Source organism: Oryctolagus cuniculus, chromosome 18, assembly GCF_051225735.1.
Source record: "Oryctolagus cuniculus isolate XC-2025 breed Fujian yellow rabbit chromosome 18, ASM5122573v1, whole genome shotgun sequence".
In the NCBI taxonomy this organism is placed as follows: Eukaryota; Metazoa; Chordata; class Mammalia; order Lagomorpha; family Leporidae; genus Oryctolagus; species Oryctolagus cuniculus.
The window spans coordinates 67,583,844-67,598,660 of NC_142884.1; the positions used below are offsets into that span (position 1 = coordinate 67,583,844).

The following is a 14,817-nucleotide window of genomic DNA, read 5'->3' on the forward strand; positions in this document are numbered from 1 at the left end:
CTGGACTTTCCACACATTATTAGCCAGACCACCATCAACCTTGGAAACCAGGGGATGGTATGAAAGTCTGAATGGGGAAGCCACTGTGGCCCTCTGCCATCAGGTGACTCCGAGGCCCTGAGGAGGCCTGGCTTTGGCTCTCTCTTCAACTCCCTCTCTTCTGATTCTACATATCATCAGTTCTCAGTCATCATCTGAGAAAACAGGTGTAAATTCAGATCATACACGACAACACATTTGCCATAGTATACCTTAGTAGAAACTTCAAAACAGGGCCATGAAAAAATGAAATGAATAACAATTTGTTCAACTCATGAAAATAATAAACAAGATGAGTGGAAAAAAGAGTTTTGCAAGCTGCCCACCCACCACGGCCTCAGACACTGGGGCTTATGCAGGGTAGCTTAGTAAACAAGGTAGCAGATTAATAAGTCAATTAGGCACAGATGACTAACCTATTAGCTCTGAAGAGCTGAGCCCTGAGGTGGGCGAGGTGAGAAGGAGGTGCCAAACTGGAAGCAAGGAGGTCAGTTGGGCGTCTCCATACCTTAAGGCGAGGCTCCAGACATCTTTCCCATTTAATTTTGGAAATCCAGGGTTTTAGACAGAAGTTTGGAGGATATGTCTTTGAAGAAACCAGACACTGCAGAGAAAAGATCTGCCAGTACTAGCAGTTGGTCACACGTGAGAAAGCTCCCTAGCAGTTCCATTATAAAATCCCCAAATTGTCTGACCAGTCCAGTAGTGTATTGAGAAACATCCACATCACAGCAAGTACGATTTTCCGCCGCAGAACAAGGATGGCTCAACATCAGAAACTTGGGGCACCATTGTGGCACAGAGGATTAAGCTGCCACCTGCGACCCCAGCATCCCATGTGAGTGCTGGCCACTCCACTTCCATTCCAACTCCCTGCTAATGTGCCCAAGTGCCTGAGTACGTGACACCCATCTACGAGACCCAGATGGAGTTCCAGGCTCCTGGCTTCAACCTGGCCCAACCCCAGCCATTTTGGCCATTTGGGGAGTGAACCAGAAAATATTAGATCTCTCTCTCTCTCTCTCTGTTTCTCCCTCTCTCTATAACTCTGCCTTTCAAACAAATGAACAGGGGCCGGCACCTGCATTGTCAGCTTCCCATATAGGTGCAGGTTGAAGTCCCAGCTACTCCACTTCTGATCCAGCTCTCTGCTTATGACCTGGGAAGGCAGTGGAAGATGGGCCAAGTGCTTGGGCCCTGCTCCTGTGTGGGAGACCCGGAAGAAGCTCCTGGCTCCTGGCTTCGGAATTGCCCAGCCCCGGCCGTTGCAGCCGTGGGGAGTGAAACAGCGGAAGGAAGGCCTCAGCACTCTGAGTTAGGAGGCAGCTGTACCAAGCAGTGTCTTAACCACTGCGCCAAATGCCTGCCTCTGTCACAGCTTCTACAACTAGAAACTTGGGAACAACCTCTGCCACACGTTCTGTGACTTCTGATGCGTCTCATGAGGTTGCAGTCAGGCGGTGGCCGTGGCTGTAACCACCACAAAGCCTCTTTTACTTCCATGCCTTTTGCCTTGTTTGGAAAAACTCAGCAGCTGGGGACTGGGACAGCTGGGGCTGCTCTGGCGTCTCTGTTTCTGAGCAGGTTTCCCACGTGATCTCTGCAGCGTGGTGACAACTTCAAGGGAGCTGTACTGCTTACGTATTGACTCGGGCTCCCAAGGCCCTTGTCCCGAGAGAGCCAGGTAGAAGCCATATGGCCTTTTTGACTTCACCTTGAAGGTCACAGCATCACCAGGGCCACGTCTGTTGCTGAAGCAGGTGGAAGAGAACATGGATCCCATCTCTCAATAAAAGATTGCTAGTGTCACAATGTAAGAAAGTCACATATGATAAGAGATATATATTGGTGCAGCTATCTTTGGGAAATACAGTCTGCTCCAAGTACAGCCTCATTCAGAGTTCTAACTGGATTTTTATGAAGAACTTTCATTATTAAATATATTTAGATTAATTCAGTCAACCTATAGAAAGAAAGGGTGGCAGGATGGGGGCAGTGTTGTGGTGTAGCTGGTTAAGCCACTGCTCGCAAGGCTGGCATTCCTTACCAGATTGCTGGTTTGAGTTCTAACCGCTCCATTTCGGATCCAGCTTCCTGCTAATGTGCCTGGGAAGACATTGGAAATGGCCCAAATACTTGGGTCCCTGCCACCCTAATGGGAAACCAAGATGGAGTTCCTGGCTCCTGGCTTTGGCCTGGCCCAGACCTGGCTGTTGCAGTCATTTGGGGACTGAACCAATAGAGAGAAGATCAATCCCCCTTCTTCTCCCTCCCCCCAACTCTCTCTGTCATTTAAATATGTAAACCTTGAAAAAAAAAAAAAGAAGAAGAAAGAGAGGGAGAGAAGGGGATTCTTCTCAGTGTATCAGATACTGTAAACTGCCAAGCCATGGTTCTGAAAGTAGGAAAGGTTAAAGACCTAAGTGAGAATGGTAACATCACAAAGGTAACACAGGTCACCATCCCTTATCCACAAACTTGAAATCCAGAATGCTCTGAAAACTGAACTCCTTGGTAATACACAAGCTAGTGAAACTAAGTGGTAATTATTTATCCTGCTTAATATATCATTCATCTGTGGCTTTTCTTTTAACTGTCATTCAAAAACTTTCAGACCTGGGGCCAGCACTGCGGCACAGCCAGTTAAAGCCCTGACCTAAGGTGCCGGCATCCCATATGGGCACCGGTTCAAGTCCCAGCTGCTCCTCTTCCAATCCAGCTCTCTGCTATGGCCTGGGAAAGCAATAGAAGATGGCCCCTGCACCCAAGTGGGAGACCCAGAAAAAGCTCCTGGCTCCTGGCTTCAGATCAGCACAGCTCCGGCCATTGTGGCCATCTGGGGAGTGAACCAGTGGAAGGCCTCTCCCTCTGTCTCTACCTCTCCCTGTCTTTCAAATAAATCTTTAAAACAAAAAAACTTTCAGACCTTCAGAAAAAAATTTATAATGAGCACCAATTTTTCTGTGAATTGACCTTACAAAGATCAAAATTTCTTTTCTTTAGATGACTTTATTGAAACAAGATAAGTCAGGGTTCTTATTGCATTTGATTATTTTGTTTCTTTAAATTCTCTTGATCTAGAACCCACCCCATCCTGCATCACCCATGTGTGCACCTGCCCACCAAAGTTACACTGACTTCTTGTAAAGAACAGAACAGGCCGGCACCGCGGCTCACTAGGCTAATCCTCCACCTAGCGGCACCGGCACACCGGGTTCTAGTCCCAGTCGGGGCGTCGGATTCTGTCCCGGTTGCCCCTCTTCCAGGCTAGCTCTCTGCTGTGGCCAGGGAGTGCAGTGGAGGATGGCCCAAGTCCTTGGGCCCTGCACCCCATGGGAGACCAGGATAAGTACCTGGCTCCTGCCTTCGGATCAGTGGCGGTGGCCATTGGAGGGTGAACCAACGGCAAAAGGAAGACCTTTCTCTCTGTCTCTCTCTCTCACTGTCCACTCTGCCTGTCAAAAAAAAAAAAAAAAAAACAGAACAGTTGACCCACAGAATGCCCCAATTATGTATTTGTCGGATTGTTTCTTCAGGGTGTCATTTAACATGTTCCTCTATCCCTTGCATTTCTTTATAAACTAGACATTAATTCAAAAGCTTGATTAGATTCAGTTCAAACTTTTTTTTTTGCAAGAATATAGATGTTTTTGCTGTGTGTGTCATGTTATATTATGTAAGAAGATGTGTAACAAATGTCACATTTCCCCACTGTTCTGTTAAGTTTGATCATCTGGTTAAGATAATGACTTCCAAATATTTGCCTTGTAAAGTTACATTTTTCCCTTTGCAGTTAGTAGATTGCATTCCAGGCCATTCATTGGTGACTTGCAAATATCCCAGTGATAAAATTGTCTGGTCTTCTCATGAGTCAGTTATTTCTTTGTTGGCTCATGTTAGAACTACCAGCATGTATAATTATGTGGTGCTCTCCTAGATGTTTATGGGATGTTTGTTAACATCATCTTCTCCCAAGTGTGGAAAAAAATCTGAATTCCAAAATGCCTCTGACTGACCCAAATCACCAGGTTTTGCAGATAAGTGGCCAAAAACAGGAATAAGGAAATGTAGAATTTCTGCATTAGGGTAACAGGAAAGGACTTTAAATGCACACACGCACACACACACACAAAGCAAAAATGCAGCTGGTATTTGAGGCCTGGGGGTCAGAAGGGAAAGAGGAAAATTGGAGGTCAAGGAGCAGTCTTGAGAGGTTAAGAGGTGAGGAAGAAAGAGAAGAGGCGACTAAGGAGCAGCTGTTGGGTAAGAGGGGAGGCCAGAGAGGACAGTGCACAGGCAGTGAAAACTGGGGAGGGAGCGCGTCACGGGAAGGGAGCCAGGGTCACACCAATGCCTCAGGGGCCAAGTTGGGTAAGACCGGGAGTTGGCCCCCTGGTTTAGCAGCATCAAGGGCAGCTGTGCCTGGGTGAGCTGTTTCAAAGGAGCTGTGGGAACAAAAGTCTGGCTGGAACATGCTTAGGGAAGAAGGGGAGAGGGGAATTAATGTGTACTGCCTTTGGAGGTTCAGTCAAAGAAATGGGAGATAGCCATGAAGGAGAGTGGAGTGAAGAGAAGACATTTTTCCAGCATCGGGGAAATACCTGCAGATTTCTTTGCTGGTGGGAACCATCTGTCAGCAGAAAGTAAACACGGTCCTTACCCTAGAAAGCAGTCTGTGTTTTTGCAAGCACCCCTGTAACCCCAAGGGTGCACATAAGCACATTGAAGCTATTGCTTACGAAGACGAGAGTCTGCAGGGAAGCGGAATAGAGATGGCCTTTGGTGCTGAATGGAAACAGAAAGGCCTCGCTAGGCTGGTGTGCCTCGCACTACAGAGGGTGATTAATTCAACCCCTGCCCCCAGACAGTGGAAGCAAATGTGGGCAGAGCACAAGCTGACCTCCCATCACCTGTCAGCCAGCCCCTCCCACAGACCTGTGAGAGTAGATTAAAGCCTGCCAGGGCTTAAAGAATTGACCCCTTCTCTGGAGCCACTAGAGGGTGTTCTGCCTCCTGATGACAGAGTAAACCAAGAAAGGAGACCACAGAATCCAGGAAATGGGATCTAGAGAAAGAGATAGGAGGATGTCTGTGTCCTTTGTGGGACATAAATGATACTTTTTAAGATTTATTTATTTATTTGAAAGGCAGAGGGGCCGGCCCTGAGGTGTAACAGGTGAAACTGCCGCCTGTAGTGCTGGCATCCCATATGGATGTCAGTTGTAGTCCTGGCTGTTCCACTTCTGATCCAGCTCTCTGCTATGGCCTGGGAAAGCAGTAGAAGGTGGTTCAAGTGCTTGGGCCCCTGCACCCACATAGGACACCCGGAAGAAGCTCCTGGCTCCTGGCTTTGGACCAGCACAGCTCTGACCATTGTGGCCATCTAGGAAGTGAACCATAGGATGGAAGATATCTCTCTCTCTGCCTCTGCCTCTCTGTAACTCTGCCTTTCAAATAAATAAATCTTGGAAAGAAAGGAAGGAAGGAAGAAGGAAAGAAAAGGGAGGCAGAGAGAGAGAGGTCTTCCATTGCTGTTTCACTCCCCAAATGGCCACAATGGCCAGAGGTGGGTGGATCCGAAGCCAGGAGCCAGGAGCTTCCTCCAGGTATTCCTTGATGGTGCAGGGGACCAAGCCCTTGGACCATATTCTGCTGCTTTCCCAGGCCATAGGAGAGAGCTGGATCGGAAGTGGAGCAGCCGGGACTACAACCAACATCCATATGGAATGCCAGCACTCATGGCGGTGGCTCTACCCATCATGCCACAGCACCAGCCCCAAAAGATACATTGGACTGGGAAACTGGGATGAGGTGGGAAGAGAGGCTTTTCCCCTTGTGGTGTTCTGTTTTGCTTTGCTTTGCTTTGTTTTTCTTACTTATTTGACAGGCAGAGACAGAGAGATCCCATCTACTGGTTCATTCCCCAAATGCCCACAACAGTTGGGACTAGGCTGGGGCTGTCCATCCAGGTCTCCAGTGTGGGTACCAGGCAGGAACCCAGTTACTTGAGCTGCCACCACTGCCTCCCAAGGGCCTGCATTAGCAGGAAGCTGGAGTCAGGAGCCAGAGCTGGAGATCAAACCTAGGTACTCTAATAAAGGACACTGGTTCCTAACCACCTACACCTGCCCCACTCTGGACCTTTTAATGTAGTTTGACTAATTTTTTTTTTTTTATGGAGAATGTGAATTGTGTAGTTGGTGTCATTGTTTTTGTTAGAAGGTATCTGTCATAATAAGTGGCTTTACTCTGTGAGTTTTACCCATAGGTTGAAACTAAACAGGTACCCAAGAAACTAACTGCATGATTGTTTCTAAAATTTTTAAAAGATTTATTTATTTATTTATTTATTTGAAAGGCAAAATTACGGAAAGGCAGAGGAAGAGACAGAGAGAGATCGATTGATCTTCCATCCTCTGGTTCACTCCCCAAGTGGCTACAATGTCCAGGGCTGAGCCAGGCGGAAGCCAGGAGCTTCTTCTGAGTCTCCCTTGTGGGTGTAGGGGCGCAAGTATTTGGGCCACCCTCCGCAGCTTTCCCTGGGAACATCAGCAGGGAACTGGATCAGAAGTGGAGCAGGCAGGACTCTAACTGGCACCCATAGATGCTGGCTCTACAGGTGGCAGCTTTACCTGCTACAGCAAAGCACTGGGCCCTGTGATATTTTATAAAACCTGGAGGGGCAGGTGTTGTGGCACAGCAGGTTAAGCCACCACTTGGGATACCTGCAACCCATATTAGAATGCTGGTTCCAATCCCTGCAACTGATCTACCTTCCTGCTAATGTGCACCTTGGGAGGCAAAGAAAATGCTCAAGTGCTTGGGTCCCTATCACCTATATAGGAGGCATGGATGGAATTCCAGGCTCTTGGCTTTGGCCTGGCCCATTCTTGCCTGTTGTGGGTATCTCTTGCTCTCCCTTTCAAGTAGAGAAAAAGTAAATAAACACTTAAAAATAAATTTAAAGTAAAAACTGGAAACAGCCTAAATGTCTGTTGTTTGTAGGAAATTAGCTAAATACATTATATCCTCATATCATAGGACAGTATATAACTATTTCTAAAAAGAGATGAGGGAGATTATTTTCATGGGAAACAATATTTTCAACGAGAAAAAAAGTGAACTTCAGAGGCTCACTATATAAATATTCTAGTCCAGAAGTATATTTTTAAAATAAAAACCTATTCTAAATTGTGTGGAGGGTGGAAGGAGGGTGTTGAATAAAACAGGGATTACAGTTTAGAGCTGAGTGCCAAGGTGTTTCCCAAGAGATCAGTGCACCAGCAAAGCCCCTAGCAGGGGGAGGATGCAGTGGTGTTGGTGAATCTTTGCAATATGCTGAAGTGGCTGGGTGAAGAATCCCCCAGCATTCCACCACCCGCAGTGGTGGGAAGAAGGTGCCCTCACCAGCCAGGCCTGGTTCTCAGTCTGTGTGGAAAGCAAGAGCAAGCAGTAGAGAGCAGGGCCCATGTGACCAGTCCCTTTCTCAGCTGGCCAGAGTGGGTTCTGACCCACCACGGTTTGCCTGTTTAAGCCAAACTCAAATATTTGTCCATTCAAGGAGGTGCAAACCCAGTGGTCTTGGTGGTATGCAGGGCGACCTCTGGAGGACTGCCCAGGTGTGTGTGAGGGCCTCCCCACACAGCTGCCATGATGAGCAAAATCTAGGCAGAGTCTGGTGGCCAGCGCCTGGACAGCAAGCTCCTTCCTCATTTTTGCAGCCGTGTGGCCTACCTCCCTTTGGAGTGCAAAATGTGATCACCCTGATTTCAGCTTCAGATTTGGCCCTGGTTGGGGCTAGCGCTGTGGCATAGTGGGTCAAGCCACTGCCTGCAGTGCTGGCATACCATATGGGTGCTGGTTCCAGTCCCAGGTGCACCACTGCCAATCCAGCCCCCTGCTGCAGCACCTAGGAAAGTAGTGGAAGATGGCCCAAGTGCTTGGGCCCCTGAACCCACATGGGAGACCTGGAGAAAGCTCCCTGCTCCTGGCTTCTTCAATCTGACCCAGCCCTGGCTGTTGTGGCCATTTGGGGAGTGAACTAGCAGAGGGAAGATTTAACTCTCTGTCGTTCCTTCCCTTTCTGTAACTCTGCCTTTCAAATAAATAAATAAATCTTAAAAAAAAAAAAAAAATATTTTGGCCCTGGTAGGCAGCACTGGAGAACACACTTCTTCCCTTTTGACCCTGTGTCTCCTTCCTCGTCTGCGCTTTTTCACTTCTCTGTAAAATGGTCCTAAATGACTTTGCCCAGTTAGTTTAGGTGCACTCAAAAATGTGAGAGTCCCAGTCCCACCTACCCTGCTTTCAGTAAATGAATGGAGTCAAGGTGACTGCTGAGAACTGATGGGGTCCAAGAAAGTCAGGAAAATGCTGTCTTGTTCTGTTCTTTAGCTAATCTGCTGAACAGGGTTAATTGATTCATCATTTTAAAGATGTGGGTGAAGTTCAGCCAAGGTCAGAAGGTAGTCTTTCAGTAGCACTACTGCCTTTACAGCACAAGTTTAGAGAGGAAGGTGCACAAGAGGAGTAGCTCTGCACTTAGATGGCTCCAGCTTGGGAACATCACTGCTTCCTCCTGCCCCAGGACTGTGTACTGTCAATGTTATTCTTAGCCACTGTCTTTGCTCAGGTGTTCAAGTGTGGTTCTTTAAGCTCTGTCTTCCCTCAGGGTGAAGCCGTGGATCCTTATGTGTTCTCCTGGAGTGGGCTCACCTGTTCCCTTACCTCGGGTCCACATCTCCCTGGGCCTCTGCCCCTTACACCAGATAAACCAGGTATCTCTTGGCTTCCTTTATCCTGATCTGTCCAAAACTGAGCCACCACTTCATCCATGCTCCCTTGCCAGCAGCCCGTGCTCCTTCTAGGATTCAGACCTCCATGGAGACCACCATTTACCCAATTTCTCAAGTCAGAACTTGAACATTGTTGTCAGTTAGGTCTACCCCCATTCCTCTGACTTCTAAGCTAGTGAAAGAAAAATCCAAGAGAGTAAACCCTTTAAAGAGTCTTTTGGGGCCGGCGCCACAGCTCACTAGGCTAATCCTCTGCCTGCGGCACTGGCACCCTGGGCTCTAGTCCCTGTTGGGGCACCAGATTCTGTCCTGGTTGCTCCTCTTCCAGTCCAGCTCTCTGTTGTGGCCCAGGAAGGCAGAGGAGGATGGCCCAAGTGCTTGGGCCCTGCACCCGCATGGGAGACCAGGAGGAGGCACCTGGCTCCTGGCTTTGGATCGGTGCAGCGTGCCAGCCTTAGCGGCCATTTGGGGAGACGAACCAACAGAAAAAGGAAGACCTTTCTCTCTGTCTCTCTCTCTCTCACTGTGTAACTCTGCCTGTCAAAAAAAAAAAAAAAAAAAAAGTTTTTTGGGTGGCCGGTGTTGTGGCATAGCAGGTAAAGCTGCCACCAGAGATGCAGTCAGCCTGGGTTGGCACCAGCTCGAGTAGCGGCTGCTCTGCTTCACCAGCTCCCTGCTATGACTGGGAAAGCAGCAGAAGGTGGCCCAAGTCCTTGGGCCCCTGCACCGCTGTGGAAGACCAGGAAGAAACTCCTGGCTCCTGGCTTTGGGCCAGCCCAGCTCCAGCTCTTGCGGTCATTTAGGAAGTGAAACAGCAGATGGAAGTTCTCTATCTCTGTGTCCCTCTGTAACTCTGCTTTTCAAAGAAATGAATAAAATCTTTAAAAAAAAAAAAAGGAAAGAAAGAAAAAGAAAGATCTTGGCTCTATGGGCCAGGAACAACAACAACAAAAAATTCAGTCATCAGGATAAATAATTGTTCACAGTCAGGTCAACCAGATGTCTCTTCTGGATACTTAGTCTACCTGATGGCCCATTGGGCAGCTAGCTCTAGACCTCTGGACTTTGGCATAAGGGGCCTTGATGTTTATCAGGGTTGGCAGGGCAGCAAAGCCTGCTTCTCTCCATTCACATCACCCATAGCTGAGTGACTGCTGCCACCCTGTCCACTCTGCCAGCCTTCAGACACTCCTAATCCAGTTACAGCTGTACAGCTAGGGTGTTGTTGCTAAAATGTAAACCGCCACAGAATCCTTCAGTGGTTTCGCAGTGTTTCTAGAATGATGCACCCAGGCCTTCAGTGTGGCTTACCAGGACCTATCAGTTCTGAAGTACTTGAACCCCTACTACAGACACGGGAGGCCTGATGGAGCCCACAGCTCCTGGCTTTGGCCTGGCCCAACCCTGGCTCTTGCTGCCATTTGGGGAATGAACTAGTAGAGAGAAGATTGCTCTCCCTCTCCCACCCTCTTCATCTCTCTCTCTCTCTCTCTCTCTCTCTCTGGCTCCTTGTCTCTGTCTCCCTCTCCTTCTGCCACTCTGCCTTTCAAATAAATTTTAAATTAAAAAAAAAAAATGGAGCACTTCTGAAGCCCCTCGTGCCCTCTGTCGGAGTCCCTGACTGCCCCTATAGCACCACTATCCTGACTGTAACAGCCTAGGTTTCCTATTCTTTTTGCACTTTAACTGGGCAGAATCAAATAGTAAGTACTTTGAACTCTTCTTCCTTTACTCGGCATTTTTGGGGAGCCATGCATATTGTGATGTGGAGTTGTGGACCTTGAGTTTGCTTTGCTATGGTAGTTTTTCATTATGTGCTAACTGCACTTTATCTGCTTGTTCTTATACTGGCACTACCTAACAACATACCCCTAAAACTTAGCAGTATACAGTTACTGACTGTGCTCATGGCTTCTGTGGGTCAGGTATTGACTTAGGGCACGCAGGAGCAGCTTGTCTCTCCTAAAAGCTGGGAGGCTGGGCACTGGTGTGGATGGCACTGTCACTTACACATCCAGGTCTTGGCAGAGACCTCAGTAAGAACTGTCAACCTGAATGCTGATGGGTGGCCTCTCAGGTGGTCTGGGCTTCACAGCTCTGTGGCTGGCTTCCAAGGGTGAGGGCCCTAAGAGAACCTTTCATAGGACTTAGCCTCGCGAGTCAAAGCATTTTGGCTGTACGTGCTTGGTGAGAACAGTCCCAAGCCCACTCAGGTTCAAGGGGAGCGAAAACAGATTCCGATGCTTGATGTAGAGTGGCAAGGTTCTGGAAGTGCACATGGGACTGGGAAGAGTCCTGATACCATTTTTGGAAATTTCAGTCTGCTGTACCCTTCAGCTGTTGATAGTTGCAACTGCACTATAGTCTCCCAGTAACCCCAAGGCCTTTGCACAACTTGTTCATCCCTTGCCTTCACCCCAGCTTGGAATCCTGTCCTTCTTTCCCCACTCCTGCCCCTTGTCATCCCTCATACTCCTCTGCACTGCTGGATTTTGCTTATCCTTTAGTCTCAGCTTAGATGTCCCTTCTTTTTTTCTTTTTTTTTTTAAAGTATATATTTTGTTTATTTGAAAGGGGGAGTTACAGAAGGGGGGCAGAGAGGGAAACGGAGAGACAGAGAGAGCTTCCATCCACTGGTTCACTCCCGAAATGGCTGCAGCAGTAGGGGCTGGGCCAGGCTGAAGCCAGGAATGATATGAGTGTGCCTACTCTCCCAGGTGGGGTCAGGATGGGAAGCAGGGCCCCACCTGCTCATGCTGATGAGAAGCTGGAGGCTGTTCTAGCTCTACACAGTGCGGTTTAGTGTAGGGACAGAACTGCCAAGGCCTGCCCCAGTGCCGACCGAAGCGGATCCCTTCACACCTGCTGCACATCTCAGCGTGGTGGAGAGGGAGCTTGCAGTCTGTGAATATGCACATGCGATTGTTATCTGCACCCCTTCTCAGAACCACTGGTTGGGCAGGAAGCAGTGTGACCACAGCCGGCTCCTAACCAACATTTTGTTGCACGATGGCTTGCCGTCCTACTTAACCTGCCGTGGTGTGGCAGTTGCTGGAACCTTCTGTGGTAGAAGGTGGCCTCTGTTGGGCATGGACTCCTGCGACACCCTCACATCCCCTAATTGGCCCTTTCAACACAGTTGCACTAAGAGTGCTTACTGGTTCCTCTACCACCTATTTCCCCGAGCCTGTCACATGCCAGGCTCTGGGACACAACCAGAACAGAAACAGACTCTGCCTTCAAGGAGCTTATCTTACAGTGGGAGCAACAGATAGCAGGGGCGGCAGTAGTGCTAGATGAAGAGACTGAGAGAGGTGACTGAGTGAGAGGACCCAGCAGGTGTCAGGGAGAGGGGCCAAGAGGGAATAACCAGTAGTAAGAGGTGAGTGGGGGAGGATGAGGGGCACCTTTCTGACACGTTGCTGGGTGCTCTGCAGTTGATTCTAGGATTCTGTCATGTGGAAGTCACTGGCCACCTTGGTAAGGGCAGTTTGAGGATTGGAGTAGAGTCAAGAGGGACTGGAAGAAGAGGAAGTAAAGACGGCTCTGCAGGTGGTTCGCTATAAATGAGGCAGTTGCTGGAGGGGCAGGTGAGACTGAGTGCTGTACAGGGTGGGGAGTAGTGTGACTGCACCGACTCAGCAGACAGGAAAAGTGTGCCTGGTGGGATCATTGTGATGGCCGTCATCTGTGCGTCAGCTGATCTTAAATGACCCTGATCTTAAATGTAGATCTCTGGAGAACTTGGTTCAGTTTTCCTCCTCCAAAGTCCCGTCTTGTCTGAACTGAAGCACAAGTGTGTGGGCCATTCCCCGTATCTATTGTAATGTGTCTTCATCTTCTGTCTACCATCTTTCTGTCACTATTCAAGTGATTCTGAATTTCCAGGTTACAAACCCAAATCCTTTTGGCAGTCTGAATCTATGGATACATTCCCTAGAAAAACACCTCTGCCTCAGAGCCTAGCATAGAATTCCAGGAGGTTGCTGGATGCTCGAGTCCCCCCAGGAGTGTCTGGTCAGGAGGCTGAGTGTTAGACGCACTCCTGCTGCTTGAGGCTGTGGGGGTTTCAGGAAGAACGAGCGCCCTGGGGGCCTTGTCTCTCTCCTCTGCTCTAATGGGTCAGTGGATCGCTGAGGGTAGAAATTATTTAGTGTTGTGCATGTTTTCTTGCCACTTAAGTAACTAGAGTAAATATAGAATAGACTGGCTTGGTTGCTTATCCTCCCTGAGTGAGGCAACTGACCACACAGTTTGGAGGGTGCCCCAAGAGAGGATGTCACATGCTGTCGCTAAATGTTTGTATTCCCTCTTCTCCAGAATGCTTGTGTTTCAGCTCTCCTCCCCAGTGTTTTGGAATTTGGAGGAGGGATCTTTGAGAGATGATTGGGTTCAGATGAGGTGGTGAGAACTCCCTTGTTCCCACCCTTCTCCCTCTCCCTCTTTAACCCACCAAATCCAGGTAATCAGTACAGTGGGACACTTGACAAACCTTGGTATGGGGGTCATTAACTTTTTTCTTTTTAAAGATTTATTTGAAAGGCAGAGTGACAGAGTGAGGGAGGCACAGAGATCTTCCATCTGCAGATGCCCAAACAGCTAGGGCTGGGCCAGGCCAGAGCCAGGAACCAAGAGCTCCATTCTGCCCTCCCACATGGGTGACAGGGGCTGAAGGACTCGGCCGTCATCTGCTGCCTCCCAAGCTCGTTATCAGGAAATTAAATCGGAAGCACAGAGTAGCTGAGAATCGAACTAAGCTTGAGTGTTCCAGTAGGTGGCTTAGCATGCTGTGCTGCAGCGCTGCCCCTCATTCACTGTTTCAGGAAGCTGAGAACTCATGGTCCTCCTGGTTCATGCTTCGTGTCTGGGAAGTCTCGCTGAGAAATCCCTCTGTGCCCATTGTCAGTACCGCGTAGCTCTTCAGGGTCTCAGTCTCTTCATCTCTTTCTCTGTGGTCATCATAGCCATGGATGACAGAAAAGCACGATCTGAAGCGTGAGGACCTTCTCTTACTCTGAGGTTCCTTAGGTAAGCTTTCAAAACAGCTCCATTCTGGTTGTTTGGCATCTTCCACTTTAGATTTTATTGCAAAACACAATTCAGGGGTTGGCGCTGTAGCATAGAAGGTTAAGCCTCTGCCTGCAATTCTGTCATCCCATATGGGTACCAGTTCCAGTTCCTGCTGCACTATTTCTGATCCAGCTCCCTGCTAATGCACCTGGAAAAGCAGCAGAAGATGGCCCAAGTACTTGGGCCCCTGCATCCACCACATGGGAGACCTGGAAGAAGCTCCTGGCTCCTGGCTCCTGGCTCCTGGCTCCTGGCTCCTGGCTCCTGGCTCCTGGCTCCTGGCTCCTGGCTCCTGGCTCCTGGCTCTGGCGTGGCCCAGCTCCAGCCATTGCAGCCATTTAGCACATGAAACAGTGGATGGGAGATTGTCTTTCTGCGTTTTGCTCTGTATTTCTACCTTTCAAATAAATAAATCTTTAAAAAAAGAAAAGAAAAAACACAGTCGGGGCCTACTCTATTGAACTTGATCTAGTAGTGTGCTCAAGCATTTCTTTATCATTAATGAAAAATTTCTATCAGCCGGCAGGGTAGGCAGGGTCTCCTGGAACCCAGAAATAAACTGTGGCTCCTGTGTGGATTCTGTGTGAGACCTACCTCCTTGCCCTGTTCCCTTCCACTCTCCTTTTCTCTTCCAACCCCATGCCCCGCCCCCATCATAAAAAAGGAGTCACTGAAGGTCGGGATATCTGAGTATGTCAGTAAAGACCCCAGGACTCGGAATATAGCCTGTATCCAGGAGAGAAGCAAGTCTGCTGAGAGCGCCTGCTGCGACTGGTGTCCTGCTCAGCCAGCATCCCCGCTCCACTGGAAGAAGCCTAGCTCCCTTCTGTCACCAGTAGAGACAGTCCACAGGCCTCCAGGGCTGATAAAAACAGCTCCCTTTTTTTGGCCTGAAGACCAGTTTTTGTTGTTC

General features: G+C 48.8%; 1 protein-coding gene across 4 annotated transcripts in view; it reads left to right on the forward strand.

The window, feature by feature from the left end:
- The window catches only part of ZNRF1 (zinc and ring finger 1), a 121,717-nt gene that overhangs the window by 79,758 nt on the left and 27,142 nt on the right, over positions 1-14,817 (forward strand). The window contains exon 1 of one of the 4 annotated variants that reach the window (XM_089320491.1): positions 8,627-8,816. The exons of the other annotated variants lie outside the window; for them this stretch is intronic. Within the exon in view, the coding sequence (XP_089176617.1) occupies positions 8,642-8,816 (175 nt within the window). The 5' untranslated portion in view covers positions 8,627-8,641. Of the gene's footprint in view, positions 1-8,626; positions 8,817-14,817 lie in introns of those variants that run through there. 4 annotated transcript variants of the gene reach the window in all.